This window comes from Panthera leo, chromosome A2 (assembly GCF_018350215.1).
Source record: "Panthera leo isolate Ple1 chromosome A2, P.leo_Ple1_pat1.1, whole genome shotgun sequence".
NCBI classification, from domain to species: Eukaryota; Metazoa; Chordata; class Mammalia; order Carnivora; family Felidae; genus Panthera; species Panthera leo.
The window spans coordinates 29,544,383-29,565,214 of record NC_056680.1 but is presented as its reverse complement, the minus strand read 5'-3'; the positions used below and the strand labels follow the sequence as shown (position 1 = coordinate 29,565,214).

General features: G+C 48.8%; 1 protein-coding gene across 4 annotated transcripts in view; it reads right to left on the bottom strand.

Annotated features, from left to right (window-relative positions):
- Positions 1–20,832, bottom strand: part of PTPRG (protein tyrosine phosphatase receptor type G) — a 712,285-nt gene that overhangs the window by 73,427 nt on the left and 618,026 nt on the right. For all 4 annotated transcript variants that reach the window (XM_042929870.1, XM_042929872.1, XM_042929873.1 and 1 more), the window contains exon 13: positions 11,675–11,807. In XM_042929870.1, coding sequence (XP_042785804.1) covers positions 11,675–11,807 — 133 coding nt within the window. The remainder of the gene's footprint in view (positions 1–11,674; positions 11,808–20,832) is intronic.

The following is a 20,832-nucleotide window of genomic DNA, read 5'->3' as shown; positions in this document are numbered from 1 at the left end:
ATAGAAACTTGAAATTTGCAGCTTTCTAAAATATTTAGACTTCTTCTCAACCCTTAGCCCTACTCTGAATTCTGCCAGATTCACTCTTTCGGGAATTTTGGAGCAGAGCCGGCGATCTCCGCAGCTTTTCCTCACACACAATCACAGGCGCTTCTAACTACCACCCGTAAACTGACAACACTTCACTGAGAAGCAAATGCCATAAAACCAATAACTAATATCTCGAATAATCGAGGGGGCCACCTGAGCAAACCCAAAGAACAGACAAAGTCAACCCTGGGAGAGAGGACACTTAATTCTGAGAAACCCAAAGACAGGCGTTGGTTACGTAGGAGAGACTCAACGCAGGAATCTCCCTTTCCTGAAAAGTCCATTTACTTTAAAAATGGATGCATCCACTTCCTCCTTAACAGAACCAATCCCTTCTTTGAAGGATCATGGAGTACGTTTAAATGGCAACCTTCAGCAGTGAATCCCTCCCTGCTTTTGTCTAATGACTAAGTGTTAGCCTGTTCCAAGAGCTTCGACTGGCATCTCAGGGCCAAACTCGACAGCAGGGGGCCGGTTACTATAACAACTGACAGTTCTTGTAAATTCTGAAAAGGCCCCGAGTAGCCATTTGGGAAACAGTTATTGAGCAAAAAGTTGCCTGGGATCGGCAGCATTAGCTGGCACGTGACCCAGATCTCCTGGCACACAGCTGCAGGGAGAAAGAAAAAAACAGTGCCCACCTCAAGGAACAGCTGGGGACCTCAGAAGGCTCCCCACCCCCATGCCTTTTAGCATCTCAGAGCAAGACAGTTTAGCACCACCGTATCTTAAACTCAAGCCCTCCGAGGCGAGCCGTATTCTGGCATCATGCAACGCACGTTAGCTCTCCCCACTGGCTTGACACATCGTCAGGATCTGAAGGGTTGAATTGTAAAAATTATTCCTAATGATTAAAAAAAAATAGTCTTGAAATACGGCCACAGACGCAGGTCCCAGAAAGGGATGAGTGGCAGGGGCAATCGACAGTTTCAAAAGCAAAAGGGATGCCTGGAATACCAGCGGTCCCATGAGCAGCCTGTTTGCAGAAAAGACCAAGGTGATCCCACAAAGCCACCATAAAACCTGAGTTGCAAACCTGGATTTTTCTAGGCTGGAGAAAAGAATATAAACCTGCTTTTCATTCCTATTCCCTTCCACACACAAGCCATGTAAGAGCATCTTGGACTGACCCAGTGCCATTGTACATGCCAAATCCCCTGGAAAAGAATCTGATTCCACCCACAAAAGTAGACTTTATTTTGCATGGATGAAGGGCAATTTGACAGCATTTTCCCTCTGGCAGTACTGATCATGCCATGACCGAGTGCCTCTATGTCCGCTCGGACACAGAGCTCTGCCCCAAGCATTTGTGGCTTTTCTCTGTTCTGTGAAAATCACAGCTCAACATCCTTCCTCCAAGGAGCCTTTCCTGGCTCTGTCTCCCTCCCACCCCACCCTGGCAGTGGTCAGAGCCCGTTCCAGAGCACATACCCTAAGTCACTACTGCAACGCAGGGGAGCCCAAATGCAGGTGACCCAGGCAGGAGGCTGCAGGGAGGGCAGAGACAGACAGACTGGAGAGCTGGTGGCCCTCTCCCCCCAAAGATTCCCCACTCTTAGCTCTATCCAGCCCACTAATGCCACAAAAGAACATGACAACAATGTTACCACATTTAACATGAGAACCCAGATAGCTGGAGTTTTAAGAAATATCTTCCCATTTCCAAAACAATCCAGATTTAAAAAAATTAATGTTTATTTATTTTTGAGAGAGAGAGAGAGAGAGACACACACACAGAGACAGTCAGAACATGAGCAGGAGAGGGGCAGAGACAGAGGGAGACACAGAATCCTAAGCAGGCTCCAGGCTCTGAGCTGTCAGCACAGAGCCCGATGCAGGGCTTGAACTCACAAGCCGTGAGATCATGACTTGAGCCGAAGTTGGATGCCCAACCAATTGAGCCACCCAGGCACCCCAAAACAATCCGGACTTCTAAAAACAGTGTATCTGCGAAATAAAACAGGTGTAGGGGCCACCTGTTTTTGACCTCGATTTGGGATTACCTTTCTTTACCTGCTTATTTACCCCATTAGCCTACATGCTTTCTGAAGACTGGAACTCTGTCTCCTTGCTGGATGGCCAGTGCCTGGTACAAACTAGATGCTTAAGAAAGGTCTTTGAATGAACAAACAACAAAGGAAGGAATAAACAGGCCAGCCAGAAAGGGTCTCTGGTGAACAAAAGCCAACCCTAGGTATGAGTCCCTCTAAAACATTCAAGCTCTGTGATGCCGGAAAAGTCATTCCCTTCCTGGAAGTGGTCTCCTCCCTTGGGAAGAAGGTGGACGCAGTCCTAACACCTTGGCTAGCACCTGCTTCAGCTCTAAGGTTAAATAATATAGCATTTGCTTTGTAGCAACTGAACAGTTATCGGGTATGGGGATGACCCTTTGCTATCTGTGCACAGTCACATGCATGGGAGAAATCACTCTTAATGGTATCTGTCTCCTTTGTGACCTCCCTGGGATGGAGGGGGATGTATGCCTAAATCAAATCAAGTTACTGGAGAGTAAACTGGGAAGTATTGGCTGCTAGAGCAGGTGGGTAGAGAGCATGTACCCAGGCTCATGGCAGCTCTGTCATTGTTTCTGTGGGACTACAGGAGGGATCCATGTTCTACTGGGGCACATGTGGTCAGTCATTCTTTGAGCAGGAGAGGGCCATTACCACACGCCCACACTCAGTGTTCACCTGTATCTGTTTGGGGGAGCCTCCATTACGCCAACACAACCCCCTCCCACAATTAGGGTTTGCATCTCCTCCCTCATATTTTTATTTTTGATAGAGAGAGGGGGACAGAGGATCCAAAGTGGGCTCTGTGCTGACAGCAGTGAACCTGATGTGGGGCTCGAACTCACGAACCATGAGATCATGACCTGAGCTCAAGTCGGGCGCCCAAGTGACTAAGACACCCAGTCACCCCACATCCCCTCTTATTTTTTACACTGTCTTCCAAAGAACAAAGCAAAAAATCATGTCAATAAAAAAAAATTCACTTGTTTTTGTGAATAGCATTTTATAAAAGTAAATGTTTATTCATTTTTGAGAGAGAGAGAGAGCGAGCGAGGGAGCGAGTGAGCAGGGGAGGGGCAGAGAGAGAGGAGAACAGAGGATCTGAAGCAGACTCTGTGCTGACAGCAGCAAGCCCGATGTAGGACATTAACTCACAAACCATGAGATCATAACCTAAGTTGAAGTTGGACACTCAACTGAGCCACCCAGGTGCCCCTTGAATGGCATTCTTAATGAGGAGGGATCAACACACGGCAAAATTTCTTCAAGTGTAAAAGGTGGGCGTAAAAGAGATCTTTTAATCTGCCCGTGGCGCTAAATCAGTGTTGACTCATCTACCACAGAATTTACAGACGATTCAACCATGTGCTCAAGGGGGACATCAATTTCTCAGATCAGAGCCTGAAATTCTAACACCAAACAAACAAACATGGGTCAGATGTTAATACTGCCACTTGGAGTTTCCATTTTTTCTGCTCCAGAGTCCTTGTAGTTAGCTCAGCCCTATCTGAATCTGAGAATTAACGTTGTTCTACATTTCTGGAAAGTTCTTTACGCTAGAATTATGATCCATTATATTGATGTTCAACTTGTCGTCAAGGTAAGATAGCACTGATTAGCTGGGATAAGAAAGAACAAATAGGTTATCTGATTCAATACCAAAACTGACTCTGTTTCTCTGACCCCTGAAATTACAGTTGGTCCTGTAAAGTTTCTTCCATGTGATTCTGGCAAGTCCAAACCACAGGATCTTTTCAACAAGTATGTGTTATGAAAACAGGCTATGGAAGGAAGTAAATGCCTCCTGACAGGCTACTCCTCATTTAGGCAAAATAATGTAATGATTAAGCCTTTAAAAAAAATTCTTTTTTCATTTTTAGAGAGAGAGCACATGTGGGAGAGGGAAACGGTGAGAGAATTTTAAGCAGGCTTTATGTCCAGCACAGAGCCCAACAAGGGGCTCGATCCTACGGCGCTGGGATCATGACCTGAGCCAAAATCAAGAGTTAGAACTCACCTGACTGAGCCACTCAGGTGCCCCAAAATAAAGTGATGATTACGACAGTGGGCTACGAGATGGTGGTTCAAATCCAGAATCTACCAAAGATTAACACTGTGACTTGGGCACGTCTACCTGATTTCACCAAGCCTTGGTTTTCTGATGTGCAAAACGTAGTAACTCCTAGGATTTGAACGCTGATTAGGGGGCAATGTAATCGCTTAGCACTTGTGCAGTATGGTAAAAACTCAAAAGATTCTTGGCTCTCAAGGCCTTACGATAGCTACTGTAGAGGGGGAGATTTGGCTCAAAGAGAAAAGAGCTGCCTTCAAAGCAGTTGTCCTCTGGATTGCAGAAAAATTTTTTTTAATGATCTCGGCCAATACTCACAATCCTAAATGGACACTGACGTCTTGCTCACAATAGTTAAGCTACGCTACAGAGCAAGTTCATAAATAAACAAGTAGTGTGCCCGAGCACAGTGACTGGACAGCCTGCACAGAGCTCTTCGCCCGGCATCTACCTCAAATTATGCAAATCAAAATGAAACCTTCCAAAAACTCCCCCTTCTTTCTGAGTGGTAGCAGCTGTGAGGCTCCCTGTCTTTTCAGGAACGTCAGCACATTGGTGCCATGTAAACAGCTTGTCTTGGGAAGACAGGGCATCGGGAGCTCTTGGAATGCGTTTCCTGACTGTTAGTAATTCAAAGGTGCATTTTGTTGCCGTCCTGAGTAGTAAGGCCAAAATGGCCCACTTCAAAAATTCTTCCATGTATTGGCTCTCCCTCATTTCTACATAAATGATTACCGCTAGGAACCATTGCCCGGTTGATATGGATTACGATATTTAAACGGCACACACAGGGCACCGTTTTCAAAAGGCAGCAAGCTGTGCCTGTTAGTGGATTTTTCATCAGTTTCATCTTTATTAGCTGCCCTATAACCCTGACCTTTGTTCCAAAACATATATTTCTTTTGAACTTCACAGCGACTTCTGCATTGCTATGGATGTGGGTTCCTATAGCTCTTCAATACAGCCCTTTGCAAGGAGCATTTAACAAAGAACTGTAGCATCCTATCTCTAATATCTATCTGAGCGAACCAATATCGAAAGGTAAGTTTCTCCCACAAATCCGTGTTGCCGCCTATAAAAATACTGCTCAAAGAGTCCCTAGTGGCCCTCTGGGAATCTTTTCATTGACAAAAAATTAAAAAATACAAATCAGGTCGCTGCCATATTTTTTTCGTTCGGGCCAAATGTGAAATAATGAGATGAATCTGATGGTTGGCCTCCAAAGTTGTTCCTTCAAGGAAACATCCCCTTGGCCAAATGATGCCAGTGGGTCTGAATATTTAAAGATACTTCTGGCAGCACTCAAGGAATATCCATGTGCTCTCCACCTTACCATGTATCCTGGGGGCTGTGGGACTACCTCTGGCCAACGGTGAGCCAACGGTCCTGAAGGATTCCACTTCTGGGCTATGCAATTGAGAACGAGGTGCCTCCTTGATTTTTTTTTTTAATCCCTGCTGAAGCCCCTTGGGAAGCATTTGTCCCAGAAAAAGAAGCCCCAAGTGCAAGAGAGCTGCCCAGCTCCATCAGTCTACACACCGATGACCAATGAACTCTGTGTTTTAGACCACTAGGGTGTTGGAGAGTGTCTGTGGCAGCTAATGAACCTTGCTCTGATGAAGCCGGTCATGAGTTAATGAGGCTGACCACCGGGCTTCAAGAAGAGTGGGCTGGCTAAGTCATGCCTTTAACCTAGTTACTTAGGGATCTGCTCTTCTGGAATTGCTTTTAGGCCCACTGGGAGCATCCCCCAAACCCATTTCATTAACCTTTCCTTTTTGGTCCAACATGGTTCTGTTCTCCTCAGTTGGTTCACCTACATTTATACTCTACTGAGCTCCAAACACATGACTTTGAGCTATTTCTAGGATAAATACTTGGCACTTCTGAGATCATTCCGAAGAATGAACTCTAGAAGGAAGTTCCAAAAGCTATTTTCAAGCCATGTTTTAAGCAATGACACATGACTGGAAAGTATACAGCCACACACTGATTATGTGTGAGGGACAGCATTCATTTAGATCTGTAAATCTGGTTTTGTTAAAGAACTTCTTTTCTGGCACACCACGACCCAGAAGTGAATTTTTATTTTTCACTAAAGTCGGGGATAACACAGCTATCACTGCTTGTTTATCATGCACCAGGCCCTGGGATAACCATTTTCCAGAGCACACACCTACTCCTCACGGGAGCCCAATGGGCCCATTTCTGGACTATATTGCAGATGAAGAAATTCTCAGTTCTTCTTCCCACTGGCACCTCTCCTAAGGGGCCTTTTCAAAAAGTTGGTTCACAGTGTTCTATTAGTTTCAGGTGTACAATATAGTGGTTGACCCTTCCTCACATCACCTGGGGCTCATCATGACCAAGTGCACTTCCTAAGGGGCCTATAAATAAACCTTCCCCCGTTGCTACCCCCCAGTGAAATTTTAATACCAATAACGTGCTGTGCTTTTGTGTACTACATGTGTATCTGTGCCTTAAAAGAGTACGTTTTTTCACCTCCCAAGAACTCATGTTCACCCACTTGGGCATAACTGAGCCCCTGCTAACAACACATGCTCTGAGGCCATGGGTCGTGAGCGGTGGATCCTGGCTCCAAATCCAGGCTGTCTGCCTCTGGGCCCAGGCCGCTCCCTCACCGCTCCCCAAGACTGCCTCTTTCTCATCTTGCCTTCCTGTAGCTGTGGTTCCTTCACACCCTTCCATCACGCTTAGGCTAAGGCACATATCCCTTTGGGCGGCACCCCACGTCTTTCACGATCTGGCTCTCGCTGTCCCCCAACTCCAGTGACAGTGAACCCCAGATGCCTGCTTACGATCCGCCAGATTCTCTCCGGCCCCATGCCTGCTCACCTTATTCACTAGGCTTAATCTTCAAGACCCAGCCTGGGCATCAGGCCTCCATGCAGCCCTGCTTTTGTGCTCTCCTGGCGCTCTGGATGTAAGCCTCCAAACGTCCTCCATAGTTGGGAGGAAAAGGGAGTGGCCCTTCTTCCAGTCCATGGCACATGCATGCATGACAGCAGAGTCCTCGCTGAGAACCCTCGGCTGGCCGGGCTGAGCTCGCACGCGTGCTTTGTTTCTTTCCTACTACCCACATGTGTATTTCTTTGCTATCCAAGTCAGAATTCTTTTTTCTTAACAGACACCCCTCTCCCCCTGGTTCTAATTTCGCCACTTCTTTTGAAGGTTGAGACACTGGCTGCTTCTGTCTACCTGGCACCTGCATCTGGTCACTTTCCGGGCCCTGGCGGTCCTTTGGGAAAACACCCATTGTCCAGTTTTTTGCATGTGATTCCGATGGCAAAGACCTCACTTCTGGGCTTTACAGTTCATTTAAGAGCCAGGCCTGACAAAAGTCCTTAATGCCTCCAGCAGGCTCAAGGGGTGAACAAATGACCTGAGTCAGTTCTAAGAGACACCATATTGGGGCTGAGATGGAACACTTAAGGGAATTTCTCTTCCCTTCCACGGGGATGGGAGGGTGTATGTCTCATGTGGCCCAGAGGCCACCATGTGGAAACAGAGGGCCTCAGAGAAAAGCCCACACGGGGAGAGCAAATCTGAGACAAGAGGGAGAGAAACACAGGCACACAACACAAGCCGAGCCCTGCTGTTCTGTCTGGTTCCTTCTCGCCAATCTAGCGGGGCCTCGTGCGCCAAACTTTTCAATTCTGTGAATCAACGGATTTTTTCCCTGTGAGCGTAAGGCCGCTTGAAATTGGTTTTTGTCAAGTCCAACACTGTGGATGCTGCTGCTGCTCACTGCTTGGCCCATAGCGGGCACTCAACCAACACTGGCTCCTCTACCTTCCCTGGCCAAAGACAGCAGGGGACGCTCAACAGGAAGGCGCTGGCACAACAGGCCCACTGACCCCACCTCCCATGGATTTGGCCGAATGTCAGTTGTACTAAGCTATCATGGGATGTATGTGTGAGACACGCATCTTAGTGGTTCAAGAAGGTTATGGATTCTAATGTTTATTTATTTTTGACAGAAAGAGAGAGAGAGAATGAGCATGGGAAGGGCAGAGAGAGAGGGAGACACAGAATCCGAAGCAGGCTCCAGGCTCTGAGCGGTCAGCAGAGAGCCTGACGCGGGGCTGGAACCCATAAGCCACAAGATCATGACCTGAGCCGACGTCGGACTGAGCCACCCGGGTGCCCCGAGGAAGGTTATGGATTCTAGAATGAAAATGCCTTGTATTCAAAACCAGGGCTCACCCCACTTCCTCCAGGACTCTGGGCCAGTCGCTTGACCTCCCTGAATTCCCAGTGCCTGATTTTTTAAGTGGGATAATAGTACCTGCCCTAAGATTTCTTTGGAGAATCACCTAAAACGGTGCCCCCCAAGTGCTCGGCATGGTTCCTGGCACTAAAAGGGGACTCGGAAAACCTTAGCCAGCACTCGTGGAGAAAAAGAAATCAGAGACCTCAGCTTTCATCCTGGATGCATTCAAATGCAGGGTCCACGATTCTGAGTGACCACACTCAGGGACCAGAACAAGAGCTGCAAACGGTCAGTCCCTCAGTGCAGAAACTGCCACCACACTGAGCCGGCTGGAACCCCTGGGTGCCAGGCCTGCCACTGAGGAAACAATCCAGAAGGTGTTGATCTGCCTCAATGCTCCACTTACGTCAAGTCAGCTTGCCAATCACCCGCTCTCACTGTGCCTCAAAAGGCAGAAAAGCAACACTGTCAAAACCGCATTGCCGGCAGGAAATGCCTGTCTCTTCCGCATTGACCCATTTTCTGTGTGAGCTCCCCAATGCTTCCTTCTTTCACATGAATAAAACACAAAAAAGTTGGGACAGAAAACAGGTCCTGGTCTCCTCTAGGCTGTTCTCCTGCTTAGCTGACTCATCCGTTCTAATGCTAATTCAGTGTTACTTTCCTTCATCTCTAAGAATTTTTCTCTGTCGCATTCACTTTTGTATACGGGCACTCAGAGTCTAGCAAAAGATCACGTGTACAGTCTGCTCAAGTTTAAACTTCTGGTTATTTTTTTAAAATTTATTTATTTTTTAAATGTTATTTTTGAGGGGGAGAGAGGGAGGGAGAGGGGGGAGAGGGGGAGAGCATGAGTAGGGGAGGGGCAGAGAGAGAGGATCTGTGCTATCAGCAAAGCCCAAGGCGGGGCTCAAACTCATGAACTGCAAGATCATGACCTGAGCCGAAGTCAGATGCTTAACTGCCTGAGCCACCCAGGTGCCCCACTTCTGGTTAATCTAGCTTTCAATACATACACATATAGAAGGAAGACCTAATTTTTATACACAAATCGTTATTATTCAATACATTTTCTATTCAGACTGAGTTTTTCTAAGGAGTATTATCCTTTTCTGATGGGAAAATGCATCTTGAATGGAAGGGCTGTAAAGCTGTCTTTACCCGATTATACAGTCCTTTCCTCCACGTAGCTTGTAGTGTGGACCTGTGTGTTTTGGCTGGCCCAGTTCCCTTGCAGGCTTGGCCACATATCCCATGGCCTTTCTTGGTCAAAGTGATCTATTCTCAGCAGGGGGGAGGGGTGCATAGGACCAAGACGGGCCAATCGCAAGCAGCCCTGAGGTTTTTGCTACAAGTGCTCAGCACGGGAACCGTTTCACACTGCAGCTGGTATACAACAGTCACCGGTGTGGGGCAGCCGTGCACCGTCTCCGCGCCTCTGTGGGGAGGGTGTGCAACTCAAACTACACAGTCCCGAGCACGGCCAAGACAGGAGTGTGCACAACTTTTGCTACTTCTACCTACGCAGACCCATGTTCGGCAGCTTCCAATATACCAATGGGCTCCAGACCAGTGTGTGTTTGCAAACCACTTGCCCTGGAGAAGGAGCAACGTGGAGGTGGGGCTAGCGTTCCGGGGCTTATCCCTAACACCATGAAATTTGTGATCCAGCAGGTGTGCAGAACTAGGAGTGTTATAGGTGCCATCAGACACTCAAGGAAGCTGGAGATGAATCCTTATCTCCTGGTTCTACTGAATTTGAACATACGGCCTATCTGCCAGCAGATTCTGTCCATCCCACCTTCAAAATGTATCTAAATCCAATGGATTCCTACCATCTGCATTGCTACCCTCATCACCTCCTTCTGGACTAGTTCAATCAGTCTCTCAGATGGTCTCTTTGCTTCTGCCCCTGATCCTCTCCAAGCTTTTTGCAACATAGCAGCTAAGTAATCCAGAAGTTAGATCATAACCTCCTTCTGCAGCAAATCCTACTTATCTCAGGGTGAAAGGTAATGTAATCAGAATAACCCTCAAGGTTGTACTTGACAGGACTCCCCTCTACCCCATTTCTTCCTGATGCCCTCTCCAACCACTCTCCCCCATGCTCACGTGCTCTAGCCACACTGACCTCTTAGCTATTCCTGAAAAATGCCAGGCACATTCCTGCCTCAGGGCCTTTGCACATGCTGTTTCCGCCACTTGCAACTTGCCCTACATGGAGCCCATTTGAGTGTCTTTGGATATTAGTCCCTTTTAGATCTTAGCTGGATATCCCTTGCCACTTAGGGCTTCTTTAACTACTCTGAACACTCACCATCAATCCCAGAATGCCTCCCCTCTTTCCAGATTTAGTTTTCTCCGTTACACACTCGACACCATCTTACGTATCCTAGATTTTACTTACGGGCTTTGTTTATGGTCTGTCTCCCCCACTAAAAAGTAACCTCCAGGAGAGAAGAATGTCTGGCATATAACAGGAGCTCAAAATTAACTGCAGGAAAGGCAAGAAGGAAGCAAGGGATGGAAACAGGATGCCTGCTCATCATAGAGGAAGCTTGTTCAAGGCCAGAAGCCTCCTACACTAGTCTGAAAGGTTAAGGTAGCCAGGCCAACCTACCTTGCTCAGTTAAGCTGGCTTGGAGAAGGTAGCTGAAAAATGCACAACTGTTAAGCAGAAGCTGCAAGAAGGCTTCCCAGGGGAAGTAGTGAGAACTAGTTCAAGGACAATGATAATACAGGGAGGACTTAAAATCAGCCGTTTTTATATTCCATGTATTAAATGCCACGGAATACGCTAAAGGTTTCCCTACCACCGGATTTTCAGCAAAAGGCTGTGACAAAAATTTTCAGGTCAAGAAAGGTCATTAGGTAGATACAGCAAAGTGAGAAACGTGGCCCCTGAGAAGCTGGAAACGCTATGAACCTCATTAACTCATTTCCCATAAACTAGAACTTCACATGGAAATGGGATTTGAATCTAGCAAATACCAACGCTGGGATCCGAACCCGGATCTGCCGGATTCCCAAGTGAAAGCTCCCGTGGCACTAAATCTCAAGCTCATCCTAAGTGCCCTGATCTCAGAAGAGGCTCCAGCCCAGCAGCTGCTTCCAGATAGAGCGGATCCCCCCGATGGTGACCCCAGCAACACTCCAGCTGCCTCACCTTACTGAATGAGAAGCCACGGGCTCCCCTCCCCGGGCAGCGTGCTTACGGCAGAACCCAGCCCACACTTCCCCTCTGTGGGTGCAGCCTGGCTTACTCACCTCCAATAAACTAGCACAGCAATGAGAAGGATGAGGCACACGAAGGTCAAGGCTGATACCACAATCAGAGGGATGATCCACTCCATCCTCCCTGGAGAAGGACGGCTTATCATTCCAGAGGTGTTCTTTTCTGCTGCAAAGAGAAACCATGGCAGTTAGAGGAGGGGCTGGTGGAGACGGGGAACAGGGAGCCGGAACAAGATACGGAGCTCTGTTCCAGTTTGGGGTGGTTTCCAGAGGACGGAGTTGCCTGCTTCGGCTACCCTAGGATAAGAGGGGTCACCTGTAGCTGGCACCACTTCCTACCAAGTCCCAACCCAAAAGGCGCTTTTTCTGGCACTGCCTGTGGGACGTACTCGCGGCTAGAGGTCAAGATGTTCTGACACAGAGTTGTGTAAAAGACACACATCCAGCCTCACTCCGAGAGCATGGTGACCCACAGCAGCATTTGGATACACCGAAGAAAGGTGCTCCAGTCTGAAGGCAGCATCGCACTTGCCTCTAGAAAGGGACCAGGGCTGGGGGAGGTGGCCGAGAGCCTCTCAGGGTCCAAACTGCCAGGGCCGGAGGGAGGGCCTGAGGGGTTTTACTAAGATAAGCAGCTACAGCAACAATGGTTATATTCGTCACCTGCTCAGCACCCATCACGGCTTCCTCTAGTACCTGTACCCCATTCTGTTTTGCCAAAGCACCTCTCCCTGAAAGATAGAGTCATAGTGGGACAACCAACCAAGCATGGCACTCCCAGTCTCCCAGGCAAGGGGGGGGCGACTGGGCATGGAACTCCAGGCAGAGCAACGGCTCTCACCGTGGAGTCCCAGCCCACGACTCACAAGACTGAATTATAGAACAATCCAGCAGGAACACCCAGAGGCTACCTGCCCAGCAGTTCCTGCCACCCGGATCCCCCGAGATCCCGTTTCTCCAGGTTCTCCTCTTATCCCCATCCTTCTAAAAGTTCAAGGACAAGTTGGGATAGGAATCCATGCCTCGCTCTGGTCCCAGCACACATCTGCCTCTGAAGAGCAGCCCGCCTAGGGGTTCAAAGGAAAGTCTGAAATGACGTAGGCTTTTCTCTGGTCCACAGATACCTCTTACCCAAGCAGCTCTTTCTGCTGGCTCTTGCAGGCCCCGGAGGATCTTCACAGGTCCCCAGGAAGCTCCGGAAGAAACCTACTCTCCGTTAGACCGCGGGGGGAGATGCCTGGAAATCTCCAGGTGGCGCAAATGGAGCTCAGATGCCGCGTGGGGCTGGGAAGAGCAGGGGTGCCCGCAGCCAATCATGGGAGGCAGGTGGCGAGAAAGCAAAGGTTAACTGTGATTGCAGGGAGAAGCCCCTGGAAAAATCTACAGCTGGCTGCAGGCTGACTTGTTCTCAGCAAGGATCCTTCTGCTCTGCAAAAAGTAGGCCAGCGTTCAGCCAGCCCAGAGTGTCCCTCTGCAGGGTGGCTTAAATGCAGGGCTCATCAGGCTGGGTTTCCAAGTCATAGAAGGTGGGCTGCCTAGGAAAGAAGGAATTGGCCCTGGGACCAGATTTATAAAGAGGCAAGTCTCCTGAGTAATGAAGACGCGTGTTAGCGAGCTTTTCACTGGCTTCCCCTGGTTTACTTTGATCCCCTCTTTTGTTTCCCGCACGGGCCTGTCAAGACGCAGGGCCAGCCTGATGCCAGCTCACAGGTAAGAAGACAGAGGCAGGCAGGTGAGGTGCACTCTGATGAAAAACCGTAACACGGCACTTCACGGTTTGTAAAGTATCTTCCTCACTGTGCCAGCCCATTTCTCTTGACCCCTCCCTCCACAATTTCTTGTTAGATAGCTATTTGCCAAGTCCCTAGTGCATGCCAGACGGGGTCCTAGGGGATGGAGACACAGCAGGGTGTCAGATGAAAACAGCCCAGTGCCGTGGGGCAGGCATCACGTAAAGGGGGAGAAGCAGACATAAGAACATGTAATTAGGATAAAATGGATGTGATGCTAAGGAGAGCCCAGGGGGTCTGAACAGGGGAGGAGCTGTCCTGTCTTTGGGATTCTGGAGGGGGCTCCTTGACACGGACACCTGAAGGGTGAAGGGGAGTTAGCCAGGCTGAGCGCAGGGGGAGAAGTGTGTTCTGGACCGAGAGCATGAGAACGAGGGGAACCATGATAGAGAGGCAGAGGCCACATCGGCCAGGCCCTATACGCTGAATTAGGAACAGGTTCTAGTCCCAAGAGGATTGGAAGCAGGGTTGTGAGCTGAGGCTTACAAAGATCCTATGTGCCACCCCTCCCTTGACATAAAGCTTTAATAGCAAAGCTCTGGTGAGGCTGAAAGAACCAGTCACAAATGAGAAGAATTTTGCTGGGCTCCAGCAGGGGGCAGCCCAGCCAGGCAATTATCTGGCTGATGGCCGGGAGTATCTTAAAAACCGGCAGGTCCTGTTCATGGAAAACGTGGCGGGAGGGTTGCATTACAGGCCACGTGTCCAAGTGAATTCAGTATCCTCCCTGGGAGGCCTGTGCAAACCGGGTGAAGGTGAACTCCCAATATCTTATTTCTCTCTGTGCCTCTTGACAAAAAAGTACCCTTTGCCTGGGCTACTACAAGGTAGGCAGGCAGGGGAGGAGGCCAAATGCTAACACCAGGTCCTGTTCATCCTGAGACACTGAAAAGGATGCTGGGCCGAAACAGCCCCTCACACCCGTCTGTCACTGCGACACCCATTCCAGTTCCAACAGTCATTGGAAACACCAGCTCTGGGGCATCTCTGCCAACCTAAAACCAGTAAACAATGGCCACCCCAGAATTTCTCAGCCTTCTAAGTCCTGGTCTAGCTGTGAGGGTCAATGGCATATTCCGTTGCCCCAGAAATCTCATGTGTTGGTGGTTGTGTCTGTCCCTCCCTCATCCCCCACAAAGTGAGAGGGCAAGTTTGCATCATGTTGTTGGGGAGCCTCAAATCTCAGAAAAGTCTTGCCAGAGGAGAGAATGGAGGTCTGCAGAGTAGGGGCTTGAAGTCACAGCCGGCCTGGGGCCGGGTGAGGCTCAATCTCCACTTTCACGACTGAGTCATTCCTCTGACATCTCATAGTGCTTGCATGAGAATTTTGTTTGAGGGGGTGGGGAAGTGACCCTCATCCGCAACACCTTGCCGGGTGAGAGACCTCTAAGAAAATGCTGTCCTGACAGCAGCTGGATTTGTCCAGGTCTCTCCCCTAAAGGCCAGGCAAAAATACAAGTGCTGCTGGACTGCCATGAGAGGCATGATAAAGTTGACCTGATTGTCCTATTTACGGGATTGCTTTGTCCTCGTGGTACCAGGAGCCCGGAGTTTCATCCCATGTGCACACAACCATGTGAAACCGTGTGCCCTGTCCTCAGGAATTCCTCACTGCTCTCAGGGACACCATGGCCTTCCTGCCCACCCATGACCTCCTGCCACTCCCCACCACTGTGCTCCAGGAGCACCCATCCAACCAGGGACCATGCTGGGCCACAGTCCCACCTTTCCACCTTTGGCCCTGCCTTGCCTTCCCACTGCCAGGAATGCCGTTCCCGCTCTGCCCCCAGAAGCTCCCATTGCTCCCTAAATCTGGGTTCAGATACTACCTTCTCCATGAGGCCTCCCCAGGCCCTCAGTCTGTGCTATCTCTGGAAGGCAGAACAGAGTTTCAGATCACAGGTTCAAATCCTGGCTCTGCTACTTTCTATGTGACCTTTTCTTTTTTTTTTTTAATTTCAGAGAGAGAAAGAATGCACACGTGAGTGGAGGAGGAGCAGAGGGATTGAGAGAGAGAGAGAGAGAGAGAGAGAGAGAGAATTCCAAGCACAGGTCTCGATCCCACACCCTGGGATCACCACCTGAGCCTACATCAAGAGTCGGATGCTCAACTGACTGAGCCACCCAGGCGCCACTATGTGACTTCTAACCAATAACCTGAATCATTTCGGGCCTGGAGTTCTTCATCTATAAAAAGGGCTAAAATAACCCTGCTTCACGGGGCGGGGTGCAACATTCATTGCACCATTTCATTGGGAAGATACATTGGGTGCATTCATTCCCATTTCATTGGGAAGATACACACAGAACGCCTAGGAGTGTGCCTGGCATTGAGCAATGCTGTGCACCTACCCTCGTTCTCACCAACACCTTCATCATGCACTTCTCTTACTGCACACGCCACACTCCGTTATAACTGCTCTTCTCATTACTAGAAGGTCCCCGAAGGGAGGGCTGACTGCCATCTGTACGTGGAAGAACAGCAGTGAAGCTCTGTCTCCTACCAGCTGTGCAACTCTGGGCACGTGACTTAACCTCTCTGTGCATCAGTTTCCTCATCTGTGAATGGAGAGAATATTGCCTACTATGCTGCGGAGTGTGAGGATTATGTGAACTAGTGCATATAGAACACTTAGAAGGTTGCCTGGCAGCCATCAGCACCTCGTTGATGTTATCGGCGGGATTATCGTCATCACCGTCCCTATCCTCTCCCTCGTCAACACCCCAGCAGCACCACGCGGATGCTGAGGGCTCCCTGGGTGTCTGCAGAATGTGATCCCCACGTCATATCTGAAAGCCTAAGTGGCAATCACACAGGAGGCTGCCTGTGAGAAGGCACAACCTCAAAGTTTGCCCTGAGATACGACCGCACCACACTTCTTGCTGCCCTTTGGGAGAAACGCCTGTCCCGCTGCCTGACTCAACCCGTGGCCCTCGGAGGACAAAGTCTAAAAACACAGTAAACTACCAGAAACTACCAGGCACATATAACATGCTGCCTGGGCTGGATATACACTCTCTTGCTCCCATGACTTCTTCAGTCCCCTGACAATCTTCCCCACGCTACAGCCCCCAGAGACTGGAACATACTATGAAATTTCAGCACAACCAACAAACATCCTGCATTTCAGAGTCAGGCAGACCTGATTACAAATTCTGGCTCAGGCCTTTCTAGCTGTGTGACTTTGGATAAGTGACTGCCCGTCTCTGAGCCTCGGGTCCCGCCCCTGTCAAAAGGAGACATGATAATGCTCATTCACCTCTCAGAGGACTTCTAAGGATTAAATGAGATAAACCAATGTGAAGCAGATGATGCAACTTATGGCTAGCTAATTGATAGAGCCAGATGCAAGATGAAATAGGGGGGGTCCTGATTGAAAGTTATTAAGGAGTTTCAAGATGGGGGTGGGGGAGGGTGAGGGCAAGTACAGGGCCTTCTGAGCACAGGGCTCCGTGTGCCTGCCCAGGTCCCATGCTCCTGAAGCGGGCCTGACCGGTCACAGAGGAGACATCCTCCAGGGAACAGTCATTCTTCTCCTGCTTTCTATGAAACCCAGCACCAGTGCTGCCGATGGGGTAAAATCAGACCCTCCCGGTGGCTGGGAGCGGCTCACCTTCCTTCAATGCTGCAACTCGTGGCCCAGCTGCCTACTGAAAGGGCCGAGCCGAACTTGGCTGCCCCAATCCTGGAGAGCGTGCCCCCTCCCCGATGCTCAAATCCTGACGCCAGAAGGAGTCCAGCCCCTTTGGGCTGGTGGAGCTTCTTTCTGCTCTCCGATTTATCCAGATGGGCCGGTGTTCCCAGCAGAACCGGCCTTCGATCCCTGCCCTCCACGGGTTGTGTGAACCCGCAGCCCATCCGTGGGCCTGGCTCGGCGCCCCTCCCCCACTGATTATTATTGGACTGAGTTTGCTGCCAACATTGGATAAGCGATTCGGTTTGCATGAAAAAAAAAATCAACAATGGAAGCTCCTACCAGAAGTGTTTAAGGTTGGCAGCACAGGCCCGAATCCCCACACGGCAAACGTCAGCTGGAAGTGAGCAGAACACTCTTTTTCCAGACAGGGCATGTGTCACGAGTTTGCCACAGTCCTCACTGCTCCCTCATGTCACACACCAGACCTGCCGCCCTCACGCCTGCCCGTGCTGCCGGCTCACTCTAGCCAGCCTAATTTCAGGCTGCAGGGGGGCACTCTGACCCGAGGAAGAGCAGAACAACACGGACTCGGGTAATTTTAAAGGGCCTCATCATCAAACGCAAGAATTATGGTGTAAGAAACTCCTGACCAGGATTCGGCAATCACGAACCTGGCTCAAGGGAAGAAGCTTTTTCTGTACAAGGCCCCTTTCCCAATTCAAGATTTATTTCCGAAGACATTTTATTTTTCTTTTTTTTATTTATTTATTTATTTTTTTAAAAAAAAATTTTTTTTAACGTTTATTTACTTTTGAGACAGAGAGAGACAGAGCATGAATGGGGGAGGGTCAGAGAGAGGGAGACACAGAATCTGAAACAGGCTCCAGGCTCTGAGCTGTCAGCACAGAGCCCGATGCGGGGCTCGAACCCACGAACCGTGAGATCATGACCTGAGCCGAAGTCGGCCGCTTAACCGACTGAGCCATCCAGGCGCCCCGACATTTTATTTTTCAACCCATTTGAAACTGACCAGGCTTTGGCTCCCACTGTACAATGGTGCCCGTCCCCCTCCCCCACCCCCCATGAACTTGGACCTTTCCCATCCTCTTTCCAGAGCCGCATCTTGCTGGCGCGTGTGTACCAGGAAGAAATGGGACGGGGGTCACAACTTACACCCACCTGTCCCTGCAGCACCATGGCTGTGACGTGCAGATAAAGGGCTGCCAGGAAGGTAAGAAGACGGAGGCCAGGAGACGGAGCCTGCTTCTGAAATGCCTTCCAGATAAAACTTAGAGCAAGATGCAAACTAACCCTCTCTGAGCATTCACAGGAGCGAGGCAAGGATTAATGACCTCCCCGTATCCCTCTCTCCCCTCAGGTTTTATTTCAGCATCCAGGAGAATCTGAGTAAAGTGCCTCCATTCTGCTTTTTAAAAAAATTAAAAAAAAAAAAAAAAGAAAAGAAAAACAGTTTTCAGTGGCATATGTCATCACTGAATTAATGCTGTTTGCCTTTTACTGGCTTGGCTCCCATCCCAGTAGAAGCAAATAAAAACGGAGTACAATGTACTATAAATGCTACAGGCAGTGATACATCAGACGGACCCATGTGAAGCGCTTCCTACCCCACGGTTAGCGCTCACCCTCTGCAGCAGGACAAAACCCCTACGCTGTCAAGATGACAATGAGCTTGGATCCAAGGACCGCCATCAGGAGTACGGGAAAGTGGGACTCTTTCACCATTTAGGAAAGGTCAAGAGAAGGACAAACGGCACACTCATAATTCAGCCTGGTTCAACTGTGGGCGACTTGACTACGTTTGCTCTGGGTAACACCACTCATTAAAAACCACCCACATTTGTGAATTCAGACGCTTAAGAAAAAATCTATGATAAAAAAACAAAACATAAAATTTACCATCTTAACCATTTCTAAGAGTACACTTGAGCAATGTCAAGTACATTCGCACTGTTGTGCAACCAACCTCCGGAATCTGTTTTTCATCAGCAAAATGGAAACTCAATACCCATTAAACAACAACTTCCCACCACCCCCCCCCCCCCATTCCCCAGCCTTTGGTGTCTGTCTTTCCTTCTCCCTCTCTATGGCTTTGACTGACTGTAGGCACTTCGCGCAAGTGAGATCATATATTTGTCTTTTTGTGCCTGGCTTATTTCACTTAGCATAACGTCCTCAAGGCTCACGTACATTGTGACAAGAATCAGAATGCCCTTCCTTGTTGAGGTTGAGTAACATTCCATTGTATGTAGATACCACATTTTATTCATCCATTCATTTGTTTGGGTAACAACCCAAATGGGCATCCCTTGGCTACTGCGAAAATGCTGCAATGAACAGGAATGTATAAATATCTCTTTGAGACCCTGCTTTCAATTCTTTTGGGTATATACCCGGCAGTGGGTTCGCTGGATCATATGGTAAGTTCTATTTGTAATTCTTTTAGGAACCACCATATTGTTTTCTACAGCGGCTGTCCCATTTTATATTCCCACCAACAGTGCACAAGCATTCCAAATTCTCTATGTCTTCGCCAACATTTTGTTATTTTCTGTTTTGTTTTTTTTTTTTGATGGTAGCCAAGCAGATGTGAAGTGAAAAGGTGGCTGGTTTTTTACGGGGTTACAAAATTTGTCTTTATTCTTCTTGAGCCCTGACATCATCTACACCATGGCTGCAAAGACATGACTGTCAGTTACAAACACACATATTCTCCTGCAAGGGGCCCTGGCTCTGTGTTCCTATTACCATGCTTGAGCTAGATTAGTGCATCATGTATTTCCATTTATATTACCACCCGGAGTTCTTGTGAATAAGCACTCCTTACCCCCTCACAGAGAGCTCCCTTCATCATAAACAATCAAACAATAGTCTGTCATGTCTATTTCAATTAGGTGTTGGAAAATTGAGGGTGTTTGATAAATCCCAGTTTAATTCTAAGCCCTATGAACAGGCTGGTCCTGATCTACCAAACCATCGCCATAGACGCTTTGTTGCCAACATCACGTGCCTCTGCGGGTCAGCTGGGACACAGGCCGTACACCCTACCTTGTCAAAGACACCACCCCCTACAACCTGAATTCCCGACTCCAGTCTCTTTGGAAACCCACCCATTCTGGTTTCCTACACCAAGAGATACATAATCTGTCCTAGTTCAAAGATCCCTCAGTGGGGAACGCCAACGTCCAAGGGCCCAGACACTTTGTGGGAGGCGACGAAACCACAGCAGCACTGAGTAAACCCCTTGAAGCCACTCCAAGCTAATTTCCTGGGACACTCCTAGGAAGGTGATAGCCAAGAACAGGGGTGATCAAGATGATCTAGAAAACACCTCCGAAGAAAGAAGCCTGACCAAGAAAGCTAGCCCTGGCTGCAGATTGCTTTGGAGAGTCCATACAAGAGTCCATACAAGTGCCGCCGTAATTTTTTTTTTTTTTTTTAACATAGTTGTGTTACATCCTCTGCTCCCTCGACCTCCGTATACTACGGCTGGGTATCACACACATGATTTCTGCCCTATCTTCACGAGCCCTTCCTAGTACTTATTTTTGTCCTTAATTATTTCTTTCCTCAAGTATACTTTGAAAAGGAAACGTTGTATTAAGAGGATAAATCAGTTTCTCAACCCCAGCACTGTTGAACATTTGGGACCAGGTAGTTCTCTGTGGTGAGGGGAGAGTCTGTGTTAGTGTAGGATGTTCAACAGCATCCCTGTCTTCTGCCTAACTAGATGTCAGGAGCAGCC